Below are 26,606 nucleotides of genomic sequence, written 5' to 3'. Positions count from 1 at the left end.
CGCTGAAAGGAGCAGTCAACGTTTCGGGTTGAGACCCTTCGTCAGGACTAAAGAAGGAGGGGGCAGGGGCCCTATGAAGAAGGTGGGGGGAGGGTGGAAAACCAATCAGAGGAAAGATCAAGGGGTGGGGGAGGGGAAGCAGGGAGGGGATAGGCAGGAGAGGTGAAGAAGGAATCTAAGGGGAAAGTGCTATGGGTAGTAGAAGAGAAGGCAGAGTCATGAGAGGTGATAGGCAGCTGGAAGAGGAGACAGAGTGACGGTGGGATGGGGGAAGGGAGAGGGAAGGAATTACCGGAAGTTGGAGAATTCGATGTTCATACTAAGGGGCTGGAGACTACCCAGACGGTATATGAGATGTTGTTCCTCCAACGAATGTGAAAAGCAAGAATGTGATCCCAATACAAAATTATTTTACTTTAAAAAATGCAACAAGGCATTATGTTATTCTGAAGTTGGGTTTGGTGGATTTCTGAAGTCAGTATATTTCACATATCTGATGACACCAATTCTCAGATTGATTACTGGGGAATTGATTAATGAAGAAATGCAACTTGGATTTTGCACAACATGCATTGAGACAATTCTGCATCCCTATTCAATACTTCTCTCCTAGCCCAAATTAGAATCCTCAATCGGTGAAAAGATAAAACTGAGAAAATGCTGGAAATTGGAAATCAAAACCAAAATGTGAGCAAACATTCTTGCAAATTTCTACAGATATACAGTAGAGAGCATTCTAAAAGGCAGAAAAAAAATCTACAGAGGATTGTTGAGTTAACCAGCTCCATCGTCGACACAAGCCTCTCTAGCACCGTGGACAGCTTCAAAAGGAATACATCAAGGATGCCACGTTCATCATCCAGGACATGCCCTCTTCTCATTACTACCATCAGGGAGGAGATGATAGACCCACACAACATTTTAGAAACAAATTCTTCCCCTCCACCATCCGATTTCTGAACAGTCCATGAACACTACCTCACTATTTTGCTTTTTTTTTTATTTATCTTATTGTAAACTATAGTATTTTTAATGCATTCCACTGTACTGTTGTCCCAAAACAATAAATTTCACACCATATGTCACAGATAATAAATCTGATTCTGAAATTCTGCTGTAGGGCTCTCAGTAACATATGACTCTGGTGTTAACTGTTCATGCTATGGCTTCTCTGTATTGTTATAATGAAATGGCTCCTCTGTAATGTTACTTAATGCTGTAATGGGTTTCTGCAGCTGGAATGTTTGGATTATAACTGCAGATAAGGGAGGGGGGTACTAACCAATGGAGAATTGTTATACTATCTTGTGTGTGTGAGTTGAGCAGGAGTTTGCGGTCTTTCTCGGGAGGAGAGCGAGGAGGACGGACGTGTGAGGAGCGGACAGCAGTTCCAGGGTGGCGGACACTGGACGTCGGCAGTGCAGACGGTGGCTGAAGGCTCGGAAGGTTGTTGTGGATGGAACCGGAGGCGTGAGCTCCAACATTTTTAAATATTATGTGCACTAACTGATAAACTTACTGATTTGGCACCTTTAGGTTATCTGTTTCTACTAACCCATCACTAAGGAATAACTATAAAGTTGTAATAATTTACTCGCCTTTGGTATATTGTCTGATAATTGTGTTGTGAGCGTGTACTGGGGGGGGGGGCATTACACCATATTTACACCAAAGTATTGCACTATTGGCGGGATGACAGCGGTTCACCCTAGGCGAACGGGGGTAAATTGGGGGGCACAGATGCTACTCTGCAAATAACCAAAAGGTCAGGCAGCATCTGGGGAACGAGAAACTGTCATCTTACTAAGTCATGGAAAGCATTAACACTTTGCTGACTCACCTAAGTACTTTTACTCATTTCAGTCTCATTATATTTGAAACCCATGTTGGCTACTACGACAATCTGAAGTATCAAATGGCTTTTTAAAAATGTGGGAAAGCTGTTTGCTACAGCCCTCCCTTCAACTCATTGCAAGACGGTGGCTCCCTTGAGACAGCTTCTAATTTATTCTTCCAGTCCATATCCCTAGTACAGTGTGCTAGCTGAGGATGTTCGCGACACAGAGGAGCCTTGTGTTCAACCACCTTGGTGGAACAATTGTTATTTTAATTCACAACACAGTTGAGGCAGGGTAAATGAGAAATCCCTCGCTCTTCAGCACCATCTCAGCCAACATCAAGCTATGAGAAGTGTTATTAAACACTAGCAGATACGCAAGCTGCACTTAACATATCTAAACTAGTTTATCGCTGAACAGTTTCCCTGACAAAGACAAGTTAGGGAAAATAAATGACTGTTCTCACAGAAATGAATGTTCTATTCAGCAAGCTTTGGGAAGCAAGTAGACTGTTGGCTTCCAACTCTGATGTACAGAGTGGATGCCCAGTGTCAGAAGGTGGTGAACTTTTAGAATTCTCTATAACACCTGAAGAGGTTCAGCCATTGAATATTTTCAGGACAGATGAATAGATTTGTATGAAAGTTTTAAGGAAGGATCACTGACCCAAAATGTTGACTCATTTGTCCTTCCACAAATGCTGCATTCTTCTAGCATTTGTGTTTTTGTGTCAATACGTGTTATGATACGAAAGGAATTAAGGGATACAATACTATTGCAGAAAGGTGAAAGGGTTGTGGCAAAGGTACAAGAGGTTCAAAGTTCTGCTATAAAAGCTAGCATCTCTTGGTGGATACCCATTTCAATTTGACCTCCCATTCTGATTTGTCCATCCATGGCCTCCTCTACTGCCATGATGAGGCTAAACTCAGGTTGGAAGAGCAACACTTCCCATTCTACCTGGGTGGCCTCTAACCAGATGGCATGAATATTGACTTCTGCAACTTCCGTTAATCTTTTCCTATTCCCCATCCGGCTCCCCTCTCACCTTTCCTCTTCTCCACCTGCAGATCAGCTCCACCTGGTTCCCCTCCTTGCTCTCATTCTTCCATGGTCCACTATCCTTTCCTATCTAATTCATTGTTCTTCAGCCCATTACTTCTTCAACCTATCCCCTCCCAGCTTCTCACATTATCCACCCTCCCTCACCCATCCCCTTGCCTGGTCTCACCTATCACTTGCCATCTTGTACTCCTTCCCCTTCCCGTCTTCTTATTTCGCTTCTGCTCCCTTCCTTTCCAGTCCTGGTGAAGGGCCTTGACCCCAAATATCAACTGCTTATCTCGCCCCATAGGCTGCCAACTTGGTAAGCTCCTCCAACATTTTGTGTGAGGCCCAATAGTCTTCTCCTGCTTCTTGTTTTTTTGTAATGCTATGTCACATTGCTTTGGAGGAACCACTTGGTGATTCACTCGTCAATGTCTCTAACTGAGAGGGATCAGTTCAAAATCAGAAGTGCTGGGACAAGTGAAGCGAATACTTCAAATGCAGCTACCAAGCTGGTCTTGGAACAAGTGCTGGCTGTAGCCAATTCCTTAAACAGATGTTGAAGCCATCCCAAGATGAGAATGTTTGCTTCTGTGGCAATTCCACATTTAGATGAAATATTGAGACACAAAAGACTGCAGACACTGGAAATCCTGAGCAACACACAAAGCCCTGGAGGAACTCGCCAGGTCAGAGCATCTAAGACCAGAATTGGACAATCTGTAGCGGTGTGCTACACGCAGCGCTAAAATTACGACACGGAGTCGGTAACTGCAGTCGAAGGAAAAACTTTATTCGAAATCCTCAGCCTCACTTTTAAGCCTCCCTCAACCTGCCCCCCCGTGGTGCAGAGGCTCCAAAGCTCTGTGCTCGCAAACCCCCGTAGGCTATCTAATTGTGAGCCGGTTCGGATGTGCCAGGAAATGGGTCGCCACATAACCCCCCCCCCCCCCCCAGAACCGGCGATACACCCCCCAATGTCCACAGTCTGGGCCAGAACCTGCTTGGGAGGTCGGCCTCTGCGCCGAGGTGCCGGAAACTCGGCCGGTTGCGCCAGGTCCACATGGGCCGGTTTGAGGCAGTCCACCGTGAAAACCTCCTCTTTCCCCCCAACGTCCAGCACGAACGTGGACCCGTTGTTCCGGAGCACCATAAACGGCCCCTTGTATGGCCGCTGCAGCGGTGGCCGATGCCCGCCCCTTCGTACAAACACAAACTTACAGTTCTGTAGGTCTTTGGGTACGCAGGTCGGGTGCCGCCCGTGCTGTGAAGTGGGTATGGGGGCCAGGTTACTGAGCTTCTCGCGTAGTCTGCCCAGGACTGCTGCGGGTTCTTCCTCTTGCCCCTGGGGCTGGTAGGAACTCCCCGGGGACGACCAGGGGCGCACCGTATACCAACTCGGCCGACGAGGCGTGCAGGTCGTCCTTGGGCGCTGTGCGAATGCCGAGTAGGACCCAGGGAAGCTCGTCCGCCCAGTTGGCTCCTCGCAGGCGGGCCATGAGGGCCGACTTCAGGTGATGGTGGAAACGCTCCACTAGCCCGTTCGACTGTGGGTGGTAGGCAGTGGTGTGGTGCAGCTGAGTCCCCAAAAGGCTGGCCATAGCTGACCACAGGCTGGAGGTGAACTGGGCGCCTCTGTCGGAGGTAATGTGGGCCGGTACACCAAAGCGAGATATCCAGGTGGCGATCAGGGCTCGGGTGCAAGATTCGGAGGTGGTGTCGGTGAGCGGGACCGCCTCTGGCCATCTTGTGAACCTGTCCACGATAGTCAGGAGGTGCGGCACTCCGCGCGACACTGGCAGGGGGCCCACGATATCCACATGAATGTGGTCGAAACGCCGGTGGGCGGGATGGAACTGCTGCGGTGGGGCTTTGGTGTGCCGCTGCACCTTGGCCGTCTGGCAGTGCATGCACGTTTTGGCCCATTCACTGACCTGTTTGCGGAGTCCGTGCCAAACGAACCTGCTGGAAACCATCCGGACAGTTGTCCGGATGGAGGGATGCGCCAAGTTATGAATGGAGTCGAAAACACGGCGCCGCCAGGCTGTCGGGACTACGGGACGGGGCTGGCCGGTGGCGACGTCACAGAGTAGGGTCCTCTCACCCGGGCCTACGGGGAGGTCCTGGAGCTGCAAACCGGAGATTGCGGTTCTGTAACTCGGAATCTCCTCATCCGCCTGCTGCGCCTCTGCCAGTGCCTCAAAGTCTACCCCTTGGGAAAGGGCATGAACGGTAGGGCGAGAGAGCACATCCGCCACGACATTGTCCTTACCCGAGACGTGCCGGACATCCGTCGTGTATTCAGAGATGTAGGATAGGTGTCGTTGCTGGTGGGACGACCGGGGGTCGGATGCTTTCGTAAACGCAAAGGTAAGCGGTTTGTGGTCCGTGAACGCGGTGAAGGGCCGACCTTCTAGGAAGTACCTGAAATGCCGGATTGCCAGGTAGAGCGCCAACAGTCCCCTGGTCGAAAGCACTGTACTTGAGCTCGGGTGGCCGCAGGTGTTTGCTGAAAAACGCCAGGGGTTGCCAGCGACCTGCGATGAGTTGCTCCAGCACCCCACAGACTGCTGTGTTAGATGCGTCCACTGTGAGGGCAGTAGGGGTGTCCACTCTGGGATGTACTAGCATTGTGGCGTTCGCCAAAGCTTCCTTCGTTTGAACGAAAGCAGCGGCGGACTCCTCGTCCCAGGTAATGTCCTTGCTCGGACTCGACATCAGGGCGAACAGGGGGCGCATGATCCAGGCAGCTGAAGGGAGGAAGCGGCGGTAGAAATTGACCATACCTACAAATTCCTGAAGGCCTTTGATCGTGGTGGGTCAGGGAAAGTGGCGGACCGCATCTACCTTAGCGGGCAGAGGGGTTGCCCCGTCTTTAGTAATCCTGTGGCCCAGGAAGTCAATGGTATCGAGTCCGAACTGGCATTTGGCGGGGTTGATTGTAAGACCGTACTCACTCAGTTGGGCGCAGAGTTGACGGAGGTGGGACAGGTGCTCCTGACGACTGCTGCTGGCTATGAGGATGTCATCCAAATAGATGAACGCTAAGTCCAGGTCCCATCCCACCGCGTCCATTAACCGCTGGAACGTCTGTGCGGCATTCTTCAGGCCGAACGGCATGCGGAGGAACTCGAAAAGGCCAAACGGGGTGATGAGAGCCGTTTTGGGGACGTCGTCAGGATGCATCGGGATTTGATGGTACCCTCGGACGAGGTCTACCTTGGAGAAGATCTGTGCGCCGTGCAGGTTTGCTGCAAAGTCCTGAATGTGCGGCACAGGGTAGCGGTCCGGTGTGGTAGCCTCGTTCAGCCTGCGGTAGTCGCTGCATGGTCTCCAGCCTCCTGTTGCTTTGGGCACCATGTGCAGGGGGGAGGCCCATGGGCTGTCGGACCGCCGGATGATCCCCAATTCCTCCATCCTCTGGAACTCCTCCTTCGCCAGTCGGAGCTTGTCTGGGGGAAGCCGCCGAGCGCGGGCGTGGAGGGGTGGTCCCTGGGTCGGGATGTGGTGCTGTACGCCGTGCCTGGGCATGGCCGCTGTGAACTGCGGTGCCAGAACTGATGGGAAATCCGCCAGGACCCTGGTGAAGTCGTTGTCGGACAGCATGATGGAGCCGAGGTGAGGGGCTGGCAACTGGGCTGCACCCAGGAAGAACGTCTGAAAGGTCTCGGCGTGTACCAGTCTCTTCCTGGGCAGGTCGACCAGTAGGCTGTGAGCTCGCAAAAAATCCGCACCCAGAAGCGGTTGGGCTACGGCGGCCAGTGTGAAGTCCCACGTGAACTGGCTGGAGCCGAACTGTAGCTGCACCTGACGGGTGCCATAGGTCCTTACTGTGCTGCCATTCACGGCCCTCAGGGGGGGACCCGGTGCCCTGCTGCGGGTGTCGTAACTCGTCGGAGGTAAAACGCTGATCTCAGCCCCAGTATCGGCCAAAAACCGGCGTCTCGACCTATCCCACACATACAGGAGGCTATCCCGATGGCCAGCCGCTGTAGCCATCAGCGGCGGCTGGCCCTGGCGTTTCCCGGGAACTTGCAGGACGGGCGACAACGGTGGGCTTCTGCGCCCCACCGCTGGTGGTAGAAGCACCAGTGTTCATTGGGCCGGGGGTTGGCGGGCTCTGCGGCCGGGCTGGACTGGTTTGCTGCCGGGAGCGTGGCTGGGAGATCTGTGCGATGGACGCCCCGCTCACCTTTTTGGCGTTCCACAGCAAGTCCGCCCGGGCTGCCACCTTCCGGGGGTCACTGAAATCCGCGTCGGACAGCAGCAGGCGTATGTCCTCGGGCAGCTGCTCCAGGAATGCCTGCTCAAACATGAGGCAGGGTGTGTGTCCGTCGGCGAGAGACAACATCTCATTCATTAAAGCCGATGGAGGTCTGTTGCCCAAGCCATCCAGGTGCAGTAAACGGGCAGCCCGCTCGCGCCGTGAGAGTCCGAAAGTCCTGAGGAGCAGGGCTTTGAATTCCATGTACTTGCCGTCTGCCGGGGGCAACTGTACGAACTCCGCAACCTGGGCCGCTGTGTCCTGGTCGAGGGAGCTCACCACGTAGTAGTAGCGGGTGTCTTCTGAGGTGATCCGGCGAACGTGGAATTGGGCTTCGGCTTGCTGGAACCATAGGTTCGGGCGCTGTGTCCCAGAAACCCGGCAGTTTCAACGAAACCGCATGAACAGAGGCCGCGTCGGTCATTTCTGGTCCAAAAATCGTTTGGACCGTCGGGGTCACCAATTGTAGTGGTGTGCTACACGCAGCGCTAAAATTACGACACGGAGTCGGTAACTGCAGTCGAAGGAAAAACTTTATTCGAAATCCTCAGCCTCACTTTTAAGCCTCCCTCAACCTGCCCCCCGTGGCGCAGAGGCTCCAAAGCTCTGTGCTCGCAAACCTCCGTAGGCTATCTAATTGTGAGCCGGTTCGGATGTGTCAGGAAATGGGTCGCCACAAATCAACATTTCTGGATGAGATCTTTCTAAACTTAATGCTGACAAATGTAATGCAATCAAAATATATAACACAGAACATAAGCAAATATGGTCAACTATGAGCAAGAGCAGATTATCAGGCATTTCCAGCCTGTTGTTGGCAGAATCTCAGAGGGTGACGAGAAGGCATTGAGTAGTGAAATATATTGGCTGGTTGAGTGGTAATAGCAACAATCTTGTACTCAATGTCAGCATGACCACAGAATTGATTGTGGATGTCAGGAAGAGGAAGATGGGAGAAAACATACCAATCTTCATTGAGTATCAGTGGTGGAAAGGGTGAGCAGCTTCAATTTTCTGGGTGCCAACATCTCTGAGGATCTATCCTGGGGCCAACATATTGAGGCACACCATTGGCTATACTTCATTCAGTGTTTGAGGAGATCTGGTATGTTAACAAAGACTCTAGCAAGTACTTACAAATGTATTGCGGAGAGCATTCTGACTGGTTGCAAGAATGCACAGGATCGAAGGAGGCTACAGAGGATTGTAGACTTAGCCAACTCCATCATGGACACAAGCCCCCCTACCGAGGACATCTTCAAAAAGATAATGCCTCTCGAAGGAGGCATCCATCATGAAGGACTCTCACCATCTGGGACACACCCTTTTCTCATCAGTATCGTCAGGGAGGAGGTACAGGAGCCTGGAGAGGAGTTTATGCTTTGTCCCTTGGCAGGTCAAAGGTGGTCCACTGGCCCTCCAGGTTCGGGGGTTCAGCACAGGGCTACCAACCTTGACTGGCAAAACAAAGTTGTTACAGAAACAACCATGAAGAATCCTTCTACATCTGAGTGCAGTGGTATTCCTGAACCTCCACATGGGACTTGCATGACTGACAATCAAGAGGAAGCTACTGACATGATAAATGAAGCCACGAATGCTGCCAGAGATGGAGGACCTTCATTGCTGCCCTAAACTCCAGTGGTGTAACAGGCAGTAAGTAATCCTTTCCTCTGCCATCAGAGTTCACCATTCCTCTTTCGCACTGTTTATTTTTTATTGCACCCGAAGCAATTTTTTAAGCAACACACACAAAATGCTGGTGGAACGCAGCAGGCCAGGCAGCATCTATAGGGAGAAGTGCTGTCGACGTTTCAGGACTAACTGAAAGGAAAGATAGTAAGAGATTTGGAAGTAGGAATTTTTTAATGTTTACACTGCACTGCTGTCACAAAACAACACGTTTCATGACATATATCAGTGATAATAAACCTGATTCTGATTCAAATATCAAGCTCATGTTTTCCCTCCAAACTCAGGAGCTTGGCCATAAAACACAAACGCAGCACAATGTATTGCTGGATGACAAACTTCAAAATGACTGCAATGAGTCTGCACTCAGATTCACATTTGCACACCCTGCAGAATTCATAACTAGTGTATTACAGTCTGCACTCACTCATCCAGTAGTGGAGCACAAGTCTCCTCAAGTTAACTTTGTAGATGATGATGAAGAAAACAAACAAATATGAGGCCAAGACACTTTGCCACTGCTATTAAAAGGGAGCAAATTGCATGCCTCATCTGAGAAGCATCCCTCAATCAACATAAAGCAAGCAATTTGAATTATTATCACAAAATGAATCACATTATTTTCTAACTGAAATTGAAACTGAGTATAGGCAATACTCCACAGGTCAGGCAGCTTCTGTGGCGAGAGAAACAGAGTCAACTTCTGGCTGGATCAAAGGCATTTCATCAGGACTAAGTTAGAATACAAGTGTGTTTTAGGTCGCAGAAAGTGGAGCGGTGGAAAGAATGAAAGGAATAAAGCATTGAGCAGAATTAGGCCATTTGGCCCATCACGTCTGTTCTGCCATGATGGAATGCCGATCAATGGGAAGTCTCATTCAATATCTGCTGATTTTTCAACTTTTGATTATTGCTTTCACAAGAATATCCTTGTATGAGAATCAAGAAAAAATGTCCCAATTACACCAAAATCACACCTAAAGAACCAACTAAAGTATGTATTCAGAAAATAAACTGGCAATAAAACTGGCTTCAGTAATTCGACTTGTCACGTGTACACTGAGACATACAGTGAAACACATCGGTTGGGTCAACAACCAACACAGTCCAAAGATGTGCTGGGGTAGCCCGCAAGTGTAGGCATACTTCTGGCAGCGACCTACGATGCCCACAGCTCACTAACCCTAACCTACAAGTCTTTGGAATGTCGGAGGGAACCAAAGCACACAGAGGAAACCCACATGGCTACAGGAAGAAAATACAATCTCCTTACAGCCAGCAGCGCGAATTAAACCCCTATAATTGGTGCTGTAAGTAGTTTCACTAACCATTATAATTTGTCTGTACATATTCTGAAGGAGAACTTAAAAGAAATTTACAGCAGGACCTGCACTTTTACATACAAATAATAGAAAACACCAGTGACTATTAAAGCTAGTTAAAATTTGCCAGAAATCTTACAAGCAGGAAGGAAGCCCATAAGGTCTTTAGTTTTAGTAGCAAGCAGCATGACATGGTAAGTGTGGATTTAGGGTTTCTCAATTAAATAAAGTGCTCACAATAAGAACATATGCAACAATTGTTGCAGCCCTCAAACTTCTGGATAGTATTGTGCGTGACTCAAGGCCAACAGGTTTGACCATGCTGTATTATCTAATACAGAACAGCTGTTTGGGTTTATCAGTGAACAGGGGATTATAAAGAAAAGAAACATCAAGGGAGAGAGGAAATTATTTGAAGCTCTTTGTCGACTGTCTGCTTCGGATGCATTTCAAACTCATTAGAAATTGTAGTCTACAGAAAAAGATGAAATGTAAAACTCTTTGTTTTTCTATAGATAAAACCTGATGATTAGTGTTTGTGTAACTCTTAATTTATTAACTAATCATTCATTTTTGCTAATATTTTGCTCAAGTGCAAATAGTATTGAAGAAGAGGCGATAATGTCTCAAGTAGTACAATTTTACATCTCGTATTCTGATGAGATTGTAGGCGCGCTCTACTGGCGGCAGAACGTGTGGTGACATTTGTGGGCTGCCCCCAGCACAACCTTAGGTGTCTTGGTTGTTAATACATATTACTGCATGTTTTGATGTGCATGTAACAAATAAATCGTTTATCAGTCACTCTTCTTGCACAAAATCAATCACTGCAACACCAGCAACATTCAAAAGTAATTTGGACTATAAAGCATTGTGGCAGGTCCCAAGGTTGCCAAAAAATAAATCCTATACAAACTGGATCCTCTATAGTCTGGCACTTTGAATGTAGTTGGAGCAACCCATGAAGTAGCATTGATAATCAGCTTAAATAAACATCTCAGACAAATCTCCCACACACACACCAACATATATCACAATTGTTAGAAACACTTACTGCAAGTAGTACTTAAACTGTGAAGGTTTGAGATTCTCCACATGGATGACTGGTGGACAGTTCTCATCCTCGTTCACCTGCTTTCCGTACACTCTTGAAAAAAACTCTGGTACCCTTGCAAGCAGCACTGCTTTATGGGCCTTGAAGACAGCTGCACCCACTTGGAATGTGACATCTGTTTGATTTCCTTCTACAAGAAGCCTTTTGGAAACAAAAGAAAATTTGCATTGGATGCTGGACTCCAAGTTTCCAGATAAAACTGCTTTTACAAACTTGCTCCTGGAGCTCATTGTATTCAAACAACACTGTTGAGCATCTGTTGAAATATTTCTTTTACAATCAAGTACACTTCCAAATACAACAAAGTACTAAAATTTAAGATGGCAATAATCCAAAGAACAACTGGATCCCTATATTACCAGGTGGACTGAGAAAGTTACACACACAAAATGCTGGAGGAACTCAGCAGATCAGACAGCACCTATGGAAAGGAATAAAGTAGTGGTCACCAACCTTTTGAAGCCTAAGATCCCCTACCTCAGCCTTACTGAAAAGCAAGATCGACTCCAAATCGATTAGTTACACGCACGCGCAAAGGGGCAGAAAAGACCGGAAGTAAAACCCCACAACCCAGAAGTAGAAATAATGCATGAACACCAGGGGTCACCATCCTCTTTTTGCACTGCGGACCGGTTTAATATTGACAATATTCTTGCAGACCAGCTGATGGCGGGGGGGCGGGGGGTGTTGTTTAAACACGACCAGAATACAGCAATACTCAAAGCAGGTTCCTTATGTCCAGTCTATTCCACAATTTAGTTTACGTGGTTCTCAGCACTTAGCTGCTGTCCCGCTTGCTCACGTTTTTAACGCTGGAAAAAAACTCAGCTGGTTTGTATTTAAGTGCAGGGTGCTTGCACTCAAGGTACCGAAGCAGTTTTGAGGGCTTCATTGCCTCATTAGACAGCCTCCGGGCCCCAACTCCAGCCTCCCGCCCGCCCGCCACCTTGGTTGGCCAGGTGCGGCTAGTCATAGGTGGGGTGAGAGGACAAGGGCCGGAGGTCCCAGTGCCAGAGCCGCGGCAGTCGCAGTCTGGAGAGAGTGACCGACCGAGCAAGGAGTGCGACAGGGCGCGTCCCCGCCCCCCTTGTAGGATCTATCAGCCGACAAAAATTTGTTTCAGTAGATCGCAGCGAGGTAGCTACTCTGCTACTTACGAAACCCTGAGCCCACATTAGGTCGTCTGCGAATATTTCAGCACCGGGTTCCCCATGAACATTCGGTGTGCTAAACAGGTTTAGAGGTGGCGCCCATCTGTCCGCGCTCCAGGCTGGTAGCAACAGCACTTCTCGCCGGCCGTGCAAGGCAGCCGGTTACCCGAGGCCAACCAGTGATCCCTGGCGCGAGGGTATCACTGCGTTTAGGCGACTGATGACCTCGTGTGCGTTCAAGTTCAACAAATCACATCGTTTCCTCGCAGCCCCGTTGTTGGGCACCACTGAAGTACGCTGTGTAGTCATGTGGCGGGGGAGCTACACACATGCCCATTGGGCAGAAAAAACGAAACTAAAATCCCGCAACCCGGAAACAATCTCTCAACAGTATTTATGTATTTCTTTTTCTTTTTTCTTTTCGGGATCCACTGGGAAGGTCTCAAAGATCCACCAGTCGATCGTAATCGACGGGTTGGCGACCACTAGTATAAAGGTTTGACATTTCGGGCCAAGACCCTTCATCAGGGCTCTCAGCCTGAAATGATGTCTCTATTCATTTCAACAGATGCTGCTTGAACTGCTGAATTCCTCCAGCATTTTGTGTGTGTTACTCTAGTTATCCAGCATCTGCAAATCTTGTGTTTGTGACTCAGCAAATTTATACGAAGGCATTTCAAAAACACTTGAGAACTAATTATTACTAGTCTTATCAGTTTTACCTTTGCTTTAATCTTACCTATGAAGTGCAAGCTCAAAGAAAATTTACTATCAAAGTACACATATGTCACCATATGCTACATTTTTACTCACTTTCCTGTGGGCATTCACAGGAAATACAAAAACCCTACAGAATCAATGAAAAACTGTACACAAACAACCAATGTGCAAAAGACAACAAATTGTGCAAATACATTCCTGACGATAAAACAAAATAATAATAAGTAACAAATATTGAGACCACTGTTATAATTCTCAACTCGTATTATTCTTTGGTTAGAATTCTTTAATTTCTGAGTATTGGGGAAAAGTCTTAAATCACTTGGAGGGTCACTTCTGATAGTTCATCCTTCAGCTCCTTGTCAATCTAACCAGAGATCAATTCTTTACTTTCCATGAGAATCCAAGGAGAAAGAAATCACAAAAAAGAACTATCAACAATTTGAAAATTAATATTTCATCCATTGTAAATTCTTTATAAATTAGCACAGAAGTTCACTACATTTAAACAGCAGGATAAGAAATTGCTTCTGCAGATGGTGCAATGGTCAGAATGTAATGAGGCAAGTTTCCTTTGCTATCACAAAGTTCCAAGGACATTTGCTTCTAATAGTTGCCACAGAGGTTTGCCTTCCTATTCCCATGAAGTTTTACATCCAATCTTCATTATTTATTAACAAAATGGACTGGATATAAAAAATGAATACATTAATGTGTTCAAAGAATATGACCATAAAAACAATCTACTTGGGGCTCACCACAGAAGATCCATGGGAGAGAACACATCTCACTCGCCACATGGAACGTGAGAATACTTGCCCGAGCAGGGAAATTGCACGAGCTGGAGAAGTATACCTGGCACTCTGTAGGACTCTGTGAAGTCAAATGGAAAAACCTCTGAACGTCTTACCATGGAAGGCCATATACTTTAGTGGAGAAACTGACAAACATGTCAATGGCATAGGATTTCTTGCCAATAAGAGCATGAAGAACTCAGTACTTGGGTGCCACCCAAGATCCAGTAGGGTTATTTTCCCTCTGCCTTGGAGCAGCACCTTTCAAGTGTCAAAAGTCCAAGAAAAACAGAATGAAATTCAACTTGGACAGACTGAAGGACTCCTTCATCATTGAATCCTTCAAAACTACAGTTGATGAAAAATTAGCACCACTGGTGATGCTTGACAAAGATGCTGAAACATCACCAGCTAAGTTCAATGAAGTGATGACAGAAACAGCCAAACACAATCAGAAAACCCAACCCAGGTTAACAGAGGAGATCCTGGAAATATGTGACACTAGAAGAGACCTGAAGAAAACTAAGAACGTAACCACAGGAGCTAAAGCCTACAGAGAGATCAGCAAGATCAGGAAAAACATGATCAAGGCCAAGAAAGAATGGACTGAGAGATAGTGTACAGAGATAGAAGATAGCCTGAACAAGAACAGCAGCAGGCGAGCATTTCAAATTGAGGAGGACCTCACTGAACAGTCACGAGTCAGCGCCATCCAAGACAAAGGAGGAAACTGTCTCACAGAAGATGAAGACATTCTCAACAGATAGACTGAGCATTGTTCAAACCTTTACAACCATCATACTCCAAGACCCCAACATACTCGCAAGCAAGGACTTGTCAAACATTGACAGCTTTCCAATTATGCAGGAAGAAGTAGAAGCAACCATAAGATTGCATCACTGCTGAGCTGTCCTTGGACCTGGTGGTAAGTACTTTCATACCTTCGTATCTTCTGCCTAATGGGAGAGGAGAGAATGTCCAGGGTGGGGGGAGTCTTTGACCTAAAACCTTAACCATTTTTCTTACCACAGATGGTACTTGAACTGTTAAGAATTTCCAGCATTTTCCATTTCTACTTAAGAATGTTTTTAATGATCAAAGGGCATTAAATATTCACTCTAATATAGTTAAGCTTATAGGAAGGTATTACCTACCTGAGAAGGTCCTCATTTAACTGCGAAGCCAGGACTTCTTTCAATATTTGTCTTTCATTTCTAACTCTCTCTTGGAAACCTTTGGTGCTCTCCAGAGTTGGAACTCTGAGCACGATTTTTCCATTCCACATGGCCATTTCCAAGGTTTTTGATTGGAGATTTTCCCATTTATTTCATGGCAGCCATCTAAAATGAAAAAAATGAAAATAACCAATGGAGTTGACTGCCACATTGCTCAAGACAAAGGATCTGGATGAATCATTGGAGATCCTGCAAGCACTCCTTTGCAGAAACACCCCATTTGTAACTGGCTACATGTCGACCAGTCACACAGCAGGTTTACGTTCAAGGCTGAGACAGACTGATGTCTGAAATCAAGGAGCATTCAAGGATAGGGAACTGGATTTAATGTGGAAGTTCAGCCAGAACCTGTTTCAATGCTGGAGCACACTCAAGTATCTGTAGAGTGTATCCTTTTCCTTTCCCCTAAGTTTCTCTTAAGCGTTCAAGCTCTACACAGAACAGTACAGGTCTTTTGACCCACAACGTTGTGCCGACTTTTTAAACTAATCTAACCCTCCCTTCCTCGTCACCCTCCATTTTTCTTTCATCCATGTGCCTTAGAGTATCTTAAATGTGCTTAACTAATTCACCACTACCGTTACCTGCGGCAGCCCACTCCATGCACCAACCATGCTCTGTAAGAAAAACTTACTTCTGACGTCCCCCGACATGTTCCTCCCAACACCTTAAAATTATGCCCACTTGTATTAGCCATTTCTGCCCCAGGGAAAAAAATCCCTGGCTTTCCACTATCTATTACGCCTCTTATCAAGTCACCTCTCATCCTCTGCTTCAAAGGGGAAAGCTCAAGCTCACTCAACCTATCCCCATAAGCCACGCTCTCTTGTCCAGGCAGCATCTTCAATTTATTTATTCTACCTCAATTTGTTCAGTACTGTTCTTCCATAGTACAATGCACAAATTGGTAGCAAGTTACTCTAAATGGGAATTTGGAAATTTAAGATGCATATGAAGATTTTCAGTTTAGTTTCTAATAATAAGATCCAGACCGAGAGGCGTCTCTATCCTGTTTGATCAGAATGTATCCTTTATTCAACATAATGTAATTTCTGATACAAATGGCCACTTTGTGATTGTTTCGGGTAGTCTTGAGAATAAACTAATAGTATTTGTGAATGTATACGCTCCAAATACAGATGACTCCTTGTTCTTTGAACGTCTTTTCTCTTTTCTGCCTGATTTGAATCGGTATTCCTTAGTGATGGGTAGAGATTTTAATTTTTGGCTTGACCCTATATTAGACCGCTCTTCAAGTAAAACCCTCGTCACTAATAAATCAATCCTACTTTTTAAATCTTTTCTATTTCAATGTGGTATTCTCGACGTGTTGCGTTTTTTGCACCTCCAAGAAAAGGAATATTTATATTTCTCTCAGGTTCATCATATGTACTCTTGGATTGACTACTTTTTTTATAGATAGAAACTTGCTTCCACTGGTATGATCCTATGATTATAAGGAGATTGCTTTGTCTGATCATTTGACTTAATGCTTTCTAAACATTGAGCTGTTCCACAACATACTTTCAAAATTAACTATCAAGCTACTAAGTATCTGTTACACATTTCAAATTCAGTAACTGCTTAAATAATTCCCAATGTGCCAATGTGCAATGGAGGGTACATTTGTCAATAAACATCTTAATTAAAGAAATAAATGTGCCCCTGACAACCTCAGGACATCCCAAAACACGTTCCTGCTGTTTTTGGAGTGCAAATATCATTGTGTCAGAGGAATCTACGCTTGACTAATCTATTGGAGTTTTTCAAGGATGTAACCAGGAAGTTAGAAAAGGGAGATCCAGTGGATGTAGTGTACCTCGATTTTCAGAAGGCATTTGATAAGGTCCCACATAGGAGATTGGTGGGTAAAATCAGAGCTCATGGCATTGGGGGGAAGATATTGATAGAAAACTGGTTGGCAGATAGAAAGCAAACAGTAACGGTGAATGGGTGTTTCTCGGAATGGCAGGTGGTGACTAGTGGGGTGCCACAGGGCTCGGTATTGGGACCACAGCTGTTTACGATTTACATAAACGATTTAGATGAAGGCATTGAGAATAACATCAGCAAGTTTGCTGATGATACTAAGCTAGGTGGCAGTGTGACATGTGATGAGTTTGTCAGGAGAATTCAGGGTGACTTGGATAGTCAGGCTGAGTGAGTGGGCAGATACTTGGCAGATGACATTTAATGTGAATAAGTGTGAGGTTATCCACCTTGGGAGTAAGAACAGGAAAGCAGATTATTATCTGAACGGTGTAGAGTTAGGTAAGGGAGAAATACAAAGAGATCTAGGAGTACTTGTTCATCAGTCACTGAAGGTGAATGAGCAAGTGCAGCAGGCAGTGAAGAAGGCTAATGGAATGTTGGCCTTTATTACAAAGGGAATTGAGTACAAGAGCAAGGAAATCCTCTTGCATTTGTACAGGGCCCTGGTGAGACCACACCTGGAGTACTGCGTACAGTTTTGGTCTCCAGGGTTAAGGAAGGACATCCTGGCTATAGAGGAAGTGCAGCGTAGATTCACGAGGTTAATCCCTAGGATGTCCGGACTGTCTTACGCAGAGAGGTTAGAGAGACTGGGCTTGTACACGCTGGAATTAAGGAGATTGAGAGGGGATCTGATTGCAACATATAAGGTTATTAAGGGATTGGACAAGATAGAGGCAGGAAATATGTTCCAGATGCTGGGAGAGTCCAGTACCAGAGGGCATGGTTTGAGAATAAGGGGTAGGTCATTTAGGACAGAGTTAAGGAAAAACTTCTTCTCCCAGAGAGTTGTGGGGGTCTAGAATGCACTGCCTCGGAAGGCAGTGGAGTCCAATTCTCTGGATGCTTTCAAGAAGGAGCTAGATAGGTATCTTATGGATAGGGGAATCAAGGGATATGGGGACAAGGCAGGAACCGGGCATTGATAGTAGATGATCAGCCATAATCTCAGAATGGCGGTGCAGGCTCGAAGGGCCGAATGGTCTACTTCTGCACCTATTGTCTATTGAAATGCCTGGCAAAATATTTGTACAAAAGAAGAAGTCACAGCAGCAATGAGTAACAACCAGATTAACAATGCGAATGTCCTCTTGGCAAAAACATCGAGATAACTTCCCTGCTGGTCTTCAGAAATAACGCCAGCTGATCCATCACATTCCAGATTAAAGATTCAAGTTTAATTGCCAAGTGGACAATGAAATATGCAGTGAAATGCATCGTTTGTGTTAACAGCCAGCACACCTGGGGGCAGCCCACAAGCGGCACCACCCATTTCAGTGCCAACATAACATGCCTGCCATGCTTGGCAAAACAATACAGAACACAACAAGCAACGAAACAACAACAGCAAAAACACGCCCTGCTCTTCCCTCCCTCCCACCCACATACACAGTCAGGACAAGTCTCCAGCCTCTAGTGGACACGGGACTTGGGCCTGCAGGCAGAAGACAGAGCCTTGGTTGAATGGGATCTGACAGCACAGCCTTCCTCAGTACTAAGGTGAGACACAACCACTAAGCCACAGCTGATATCTTTTCAGAATGCATCACAGCCTCCCACATTTATGTGGTTTTACATTACTGAAGGGCAAACAATGTTTATGGCAATTTAAAACTATTATTGCCTTCTGAAACAGCACACTTACAGTTCACAGTGATTGTACAATCAATGGACAATTTAAAAAAAGGTGAAAGGAAAATTCAATGAAATGTTTAAAGGATAGATGATAAAGCAAAATTAAATTATGGGGCCTTAATGAGGCAATTAACCTGAGGAATGAAACCAGACTGACTTTTATCATCAACAGCCTACACGGAAAGATTGATTTAATCTGCATAGAATATTCCAGTTCATTATGTGTAGGCTGAAACTCTGTTGGTAGGATTATTAGAAGGCAAGAAGTCTGGTGTAAAAATTTAGGTGTGCATTCCAGTGTACAGAAGGTATGTTGCACTGTCAGAAGTTCCACCTTTGCACAAAACATAAAGCAAGGCCTTAGATGGACGGATGACAAAAGACACAGATGCAGAATTAGGCCATTCAACCCTGATTTACTATCCCTCTCAACCCCATTCTCCAGCCTCCTCCGACGGAACCTTGGACGCCCTTATGCACCTTATATTTGAAACTGCATGCAATTAGACAGAACACCTTCAGTCCCACATTTATCATTGTTACCATCTTACCAGAAGTTAACTTTTTATTTCTTTTTCTTTATTCTGGAGACTTTTGTAACCTCACCTACATTCTCCTTCCCTTTTACTTTATCCTCAATTTTCCAAACTGCTGAATCTAAAGAAACACTAACTGCAATTTTGCCCTATCATCTGCTTGTCCTTCGCCACAGTCTCAGTACAGCATCTACTTGTATACCAACTGCCTCATCCTCTAGCATAGAACTCCGGTTCCCATCCCCCTGCCGATCCTGCCAAATTAGGTTAAACCCTCCTCAACATCTCCAGCAAATCTGTTTGCAAGGACAATTCCTCTGCACCTCCTCCAAAGCAATTACATCTTCTCTGCAAAGTGGTGACAAATGCACAACATTCAAGCTATTGTCCAGCATCCAATGCAGTTTGAGTATAACCTTCCCGTTTTTTTTAATCCGAGACATCAAATAATGATGGACAGTAGCCTCTAGCCACCTCAGTGACCAGTGCTTTGAAGGATCTGTCAACATGAATCTCTGCCCCTTTGTCCCTCCACACCACTCAGTATTCTCCCATTTACTGTCTATTCCTTTTCTGCTGAGCCCACTATCCATCAAAAATTTTACAACTCACACACTGCAGGAAAAGTACAAATGTTCAACACCCCTGGTCACAGATCTCCAATTAGAACAAAACCCCTCCCTGAGTTCCTTCTGTCTTCTATGGCCAAGCCTATTTTGAATTAATCTACCAAGTCTTATGGATCTTACTGTATGCACAGGACCTTAATCCTCCGGGTCAGCCTATCATGATGTGCCTTGCCAAATAAAGTTCATGTATACAACACCCACTGCCCAACCCTTATCAATCATCTTTGTTAGCTCCCAAAATATCTCAGCCACGGTTGCAAGACATCACCTCTCCTACATGAATCTATACTTACCCTTCCTAACAAGCCCATGTTTTTTCAGAGACACAAGTAGATTATTTCCCTAAAAAGCTTTTCAACAATCAGTCAGGGAGACACGCTGAGGAACAGCAAATGGATTTCCATTTAGATAAGCGTGAGGTAAGACTTGTGCAGTGAATGGCAGGGCACCGATAAATGTTGTGGAATGAGGGACATGGGAGTACAGGTGTACAGTTTGTTGAAAGCACCCCCACTAATAGACAGAGTGGTTCAGCAGGCGTTTAGCGTGCTGGCCTTCATCAGGTTTAGGAGTAGGAATATTATATTGCTGCTGCTGTTATACAAGTCATTGGTATGGCCTTGGGAGTATTGTGTATGGTTTTGGTCACCCTGTTATAGGAAAGACGGCAAGCTGCAGAAGGTACAGATGAGGATACTGCCTGGACTAGAATGTCTGAATTACAGGAGGTTAGCCATGATGTATCTTTATTTCCTGGGACACAGGAAGTGGTCAAAGTGGGTACAATTGCAACAGTTTTTAGAAGGGTATATGGGGGGGGGGGAAGGGCTTGCAGGGTTAAGGGCCAAACACTGGCAACTGGGACTGGAAGGGAGGATGCTGTGGTTGGGCCGAAAGGCCTGTTTCTGTGCTGTATTGCACTATGACCGCAATTTCCCGATGGTATGTAATTCCGGTTGCTGCATCAGAGGAAGCATATGGAGGCTTCAGCAAGGCTGGAGGAATGGTTCACCAGGCTACACGGCTCACTCACCTGTAATCACTCGGTTTTACCCTGCTCTTAATTTGAGAAACAGAGGCTGTTCTCCAGTTTGCGGGGACTTCTTCTGTGTCTAAAGATCCTTGCCAAAGCCCAGCAATCTCCTGTCTTGCCTTTCTCAATGACACGGGAAACTCTCATTAGGCCCCGGGGACTATCTACCTCAACTGTCCAAGAAATCCAACATCGCCTCCTTCCTTATCATAGCTTGCCCCTGACACAAATTTAAAATTGTCATTTTTTTTTCCACCCCAACTGACTACAACACACCACCTGCTCTTGGCTAGTCACCATTTCAATCAGACACATTGGACACATGCCTCCTTTATTGAGGTTAGTCATTATTGTATATGAAAAGTAACTGAATAAAGAGTCCTTGGGCCCCCTTTTGAAAGCAGTGTACCAGGACACAGAAACACATTGCTTCTTGCCAATTTGCCACTGTCCTTTGAATGAATGGGCTTTTACTTTTTGACCAGCCTATCCCACGGGACCTGGACAGAAGCCTTTGTTAAATCCAAGTAGACGGCATCTAAACTACTTCTCTCATTGACCCTCCGTACCTGAATCGACAAGGAACGGGTGACAAAAGAAAGAAACAGGTGCTCGAGAAACATTACCTCAAGTGGAACTGTAAAGTGTCTCAGTAAAGTTTACACACCTTCCACTGCTGCGCCCCCCGTTCGCTTGCACACACGCTGAAGGCTCACGCCAGCCACACTCGCACAGAGGCCAGCGTGCCGGGGAGAGGGCCGGCCGGCCGGCTGGCGGTATCAGATCTGAGGGGCGCGCACCTCCAGTTCCGCAAGACGGATGCTGCGTGGAGACGGGCGGCCCGACACAGCAGAGCACAACTCGGTGATGCCCCTCCTTTGCCACTATTGTTGCAACAACCGCCTTCAGCCCCGCCCCCGGCGGCGACGTGACCGCCGATCGCGGAAGCCCGCCCCGCCGCTGTGACGCCACAATCCCCAATTCACCGCGTGACGTCACAACACGAGGCGATCGACTTGGCAGTGTGACGAAGACAATTCAGACCCCCGCCTTCATCAGGCCCGTGACGTCAGGGCGGCGCAATCTCCATCGGTTTGAAATGTTGTCTCCGCCCCTTTAACCCTTCAATCAGCCGCTGGGGTGCGGTTGGGTGCGGGAATTTTAGTGGACAGTTGTAATGGAAGTGCTAATGAATTGAAGTTTCGTTTTGGCATTTTTGCAGTTGGTTCAGGATGTAGCTGGAGTCAGCTACATTTTTTGAAGCATCTTGGATGGTTTCAACCTTCCAGCGCTAGATTAAGGATTCAGCTTTAATTAACCCACTTTATGTTACAGGAATAACACCTCTCTGCCTCTCGTCAGTTCTTTGTTTTAATGATACTATTATGATTTACGTATTTTTTAGGGTTATAATGTAATTTGCTCCATTCCTGTATTGTGTTGATTTCTGTGTACAACTGGAGTAATTCTTATTCTTGATGATTGTATTCCTTCTTTCCCCGATACATCTTTTATATTATTGTAACTGGGACTGGCTGCTAGTCTCTTTTGGAGATCCTGGAGATATACTGTTCTAAAAGTTGTTTGAATTGGCCAACCTTTCTTAGCTTACTGTTAATGCCAGCTGAAACAAATGCAATTTGCAATTCACAATCTTACAATACCCAACAAAAACAATAGACTTCTTTTTTTAAAAATATCAGTTTCACCATGCATTGTTTCAACTGCCTGTAATGAGCCTATTACATATTACCACATCCAATGCATATATTCAAAGAGCTAAAATATAAACAAAAAAACTTGTTTATTTGGCTGGTATGATGCATAATTTTTTTCCTCAATACCCCGGTTGATAGCCACCATTGATCCTTACCAATTTTTATCAGTGAACTATAGAAAGCATCCTATCTTGATTATAACAGTTTGGTATGGCACTGCTCTGAACGTGATCACTAGAAACTGCAGCATGTCATTGACACAGCTCAGCACATCATAGAAACCGGTCCCCCTTCTATGAACTCTGTCTATACTTCTCCCTGCCTTGGTAAAGCAGCCCACCCTGGACATTTTCTCTTCTCCCCTCTCCCATCAGACACAAAATACAAAAGCCTGAAGGCACTTACCACTAGGCTCAAGAACAGCTTCTATCCCATTGTTTCCAGACTCCTGAACAGAGCTCTTGTGCAATAAGATTGCCTCTTGACCTCACAATCTATCTCATTATCATATTGCCCTTTAACATTTACCTGCTCTGCATGTTTTTGGTAGCTTTTACACTTTATTCTACAATGTTACTATCTTACCTCATTCTAGCTCAATGCATTGTTTGATCTGCATGAATGCAACACAAGCTTTTCACTGTATCTTGGTACACGTGACAATTGTAAACCAATACCAACAATTCTCACTGTGTACAAGACAATCTATTTTAGTGGTATCTGCACACTTAATAGCCATGCCTTGAACATTGTCACCCAAATCTCTGATATAGATGACAAACAATAATGGACCCAGCATCAACACCTAAGGCACATCACTAGTCGTCTACCATCAGACCTTGCTTCCTACCATCAAGTCAAGAGCTACCATCTTAGCTAACTCTTCCTGGATCCAACATGATCTAACATTTCAAAACAGCCTATCTTGAGAATCTTATCAAAGGCTTTACTGAAGTCCCCATATACTACATCTACCAATCTTCCCTCATTGACCTTCTCTATTACTTCAAAACACTCAGTCAAATTTGTAAGACGTGATCTCTCAAGCACAAAGCTGTGCTGACATCTATAATCATATATCTTATCCCTAAGAATTCCTTCCAATAACATACCTACCACTGGTGCTAAACATATAGTTCTATAGTTCCAAGGCTTTGCTTTGCAGCCTGTCTTATAAATCACCAAAGATACAGGAATTAGTCACATCACAGAGTAATAACATGCTGGTTCAGTGTGCCATTCCCTTCACTGTTATCACTTCCCTCATCCATCCAATGAGGCTGCCCATTATGCCCCTGGTGTTCAGGACAGCAATGAAGGTCCTTCACGTCTGCCTGCCTTTGGCCACTCAGCTGCAGAAAGATTCTTCATTGCCAGGCTTCCATAACCATTTTGTTTTACCAGTCAGGACTGTTCGCCCTGATCTGAAACCCTGAAACCTGGAGGATCACTCTTGGTCTGCCCTCCTCCCTTTGACCTGTTTGGCATGACTGATCCTACCAAGAGTCAAAGCATAAAGCCCTGACTCCAGCCGACACAACTCTCCAGGTCACCGAGGCACACAAGCCTCCAAACCACAACTAGCTTGTGGTCCTCTTGGAAGAGTGTTTACTAATAGGGTGACTACACTGAGGGCAGCAGCCTTTGTATTCCACTTAGCAGCTTGTTTTTCAAAAAGTCTCTGGTAGAACGGTAGAGGTAGTCAATTCTGTAAGGAGTCCTCCCTGTGGAATACATGGGTTCTCTCGGTTCATGTCCTCGGTTTCCTCCCACAGTCCAAAGACGTACCGGGTAGGTTAATTGTCCCATGATTACGGTAGGTTAGGGTTAATTGGGGGTTGCTGGGGCAACGTGGCCTGAAGGGCCTACTCTGCACTGTATCACTAAACAAATAAATGAAATCCCCACTTCCACCGCCTCAGGTTGGGGGATGTTGTTTTGAAACAGAAGGTATCCAGAAATGAAATGATCATACAACAGGATATATAAAACCTGCTTCCAACTAACATTGTCAGAATTTTGAAAGTGCTGTTTATCATTAAAAAGCTTGTCCAGACAGCTGTAAACTTGATTTGCAACACCCAATGTGAATTCCCCAAAGGAAAAATAACCATTCAGAGATCCACTGATTGGCAAATCTAAAATCCTGGCTGGCCATATGGAACCGATTAATTTCACATTTGTGTACAGCAGGACTTCATTCTCCTGCAAGAACATTTCAGGATGAAAATGTAAATATAAAACAGTGTTGCTATTGTTCTCCTTGCTTCAAGAGTCCCTCGGGTTAGATGAAAGTGTTATTGTTGAGGAAGATTACTTACATCTTCATCATATCCCTTCACAGGTTCCGCCTGCTCAGATTTCCGTATGCAAATAATGACCTATTATAATTGGCCGCTGTGGAGCCACTGGCAGGCTGACATTTCAGGAGAGCAGGTGTTTGTGGCTAATTCAGCACGAGCTGGGTCCCATTAGCTTCTGGAGAAGAATGAGAAGTTATGCTCCTCGCTTGGTCCTGCCAATTAGGAGCCACAGTTCCCCCTGCAAGTTGGTACAGGTTGAAAATTCTCCATGAGTGCACTATTTATTTTAAATCACACGCGTATGAAGGCAAGATGCTGAGTTCCATCATTTCCAGTGATGATACTTTGGGTGTTTAAATGCATTCTAGCTAAGTGATAATGACTTATAAACACAAGAGATTCTGCAAATGCCATAAATCCAGAATAACATACACACACACACACACACACATACACACAAAATGCTGGAGGAACTCAGCAGCACCTATGGAAAGGAATAAAGAGTCAACATTTCAGGCCGATAGCTTTCATTGATAATGCTTCATCAGTCATTATCAGTGGTCAATAATGATCTATGGCAGGATTCTCAGTGCTCACAGGGTTCGCCTGGGCTGGTGCCTGTATCTTTAGATTGGAAGGGGAGGAAATCTCTTTGACTCAAAAGGTTGGAAACTCTTTCCCATCTGGAAGGTAGAATTTTCCTCATTCTACTTCTGCCCTTGGAGACATGACACAAACACAAAAGGGTGTTTTTTTTTGGAGAATTTGGCCTGAAATAACAGAATAAAGAGACCATTTCCTCTTTAGGTTTAAGGCCAGATGTGAAAATAAACACAGCAGAGATCCTGAGTGCTACATTTGAACATCAGGTTACAGTGCATATCTTAGCTCTCTTGGAGAACAGTGTGTCTCTTGTTCATTTTTTTGCAGGCAATTTGTTATTATTTGTTATCTATTTATTTAACAATAATCATTATTACTAATATTCTGTATTTGCACAGTTTATCTTCTTTTATTGTCTGAGAAATAAGAAAGGTGTGAACACATTAATGGGATTATGTTATAGACCACCCAACAGTCAACAGAATTTAGTGGGCTGAATTTATAGAGAGATGGTATACTGTTGCAAGAAATGTATGGTTGTTATAGTAATACACATAAGATACACTCTGTCTGATAATGATGGGTCTCAGCCCAAAACATCGACTGCACTTTTTTCCATAGATGCTGCCTGACCAGCTGAGTTCCTCCAGCAGTTTGTGTGCATTACTTTGATTTCCAGCATCTTCAGATTTTCTCTTAGTTGTGATAGCAGGTGATTTTAACTTTCCACATATTGACTGGGACTCCCATAGTGTAAAAGGACTGGATGGGAAAGAGTTTGTCAAATGTGTTCAGGAAAGTTTCCTTAATCAGTGTAGAAGTCCAACTAGAGAGGGTGTGATCCTCGACCTTCCATTAGGGAATGAGACAGGGGAGGTAACAGAAGTCTGTGTAGGGGAACACTTTACATCTAGAGATCATAATGCCATTGGTTTCAATTTAATGATGGAAAAGGATAGGTCTGGTCCTTGGATTGAGAT

At 45.5% G+C, this 26,606-nt stretch overlaps 1 protein-coding gene across 3 annotated transcripts in view; it reads right to left on the bottom strand.

The window, feature by feature from the left end:
* Window positions 1-21,945, bottom strand: part of btbd8 (BTB domain containing 8) — a 96,900-nt gene extending 74,955 nt beyond the window's left edge. For 2 of the 3 annotated variants that reach the window (XM_059983886.1, XM_059983888.1), the window contains exons 1-3: window positions 21,670-21,945; window positions 15,097-15,282; window positions 11,218-11,418 (exon numbers count right to left, since the gene is read on the bottom strand). In XM_059983886.1, coding sequence (XP_059839869.1) covers window positions 11,218-11,418; window positions 15,097-15,233 — 338 coding nt within the window. In that variant the 5' untranslated portion in view covers window positions 15,234-15,282; window positions 21,670-21,945. Of the gene's footprint in view, window positions 1-11,217; window positions 11,419-15,096; window positions 15,283-21,628 lie in introns of all 3 variants that reach the window. The other variant, XM_059983887.1, reaches the window with a different exon arrangement.
* Window positions 21,946-26,606: the final 4,661 nt, after the last annotated feature.

Source organism: Hypanus sabinus, chromosome 11, assembly GCF_030144855.1.
Source record: "Hypanus sabinus isolate sHypSab1 chromosome 11, sHypSab1.hap1, whole genome shotgun sequence".
Classification (NCBI taxonomy): domain Eukaryota; kingdom Metazoa; phylum Chordata; class Chondrichthyes; order Myliobatiformes; family Dasyatidae; genus Hypanus; species Hypanus sabinus.
This window is presented reverse-complemented; position numbering and strand designations above follow the sequence as displayed.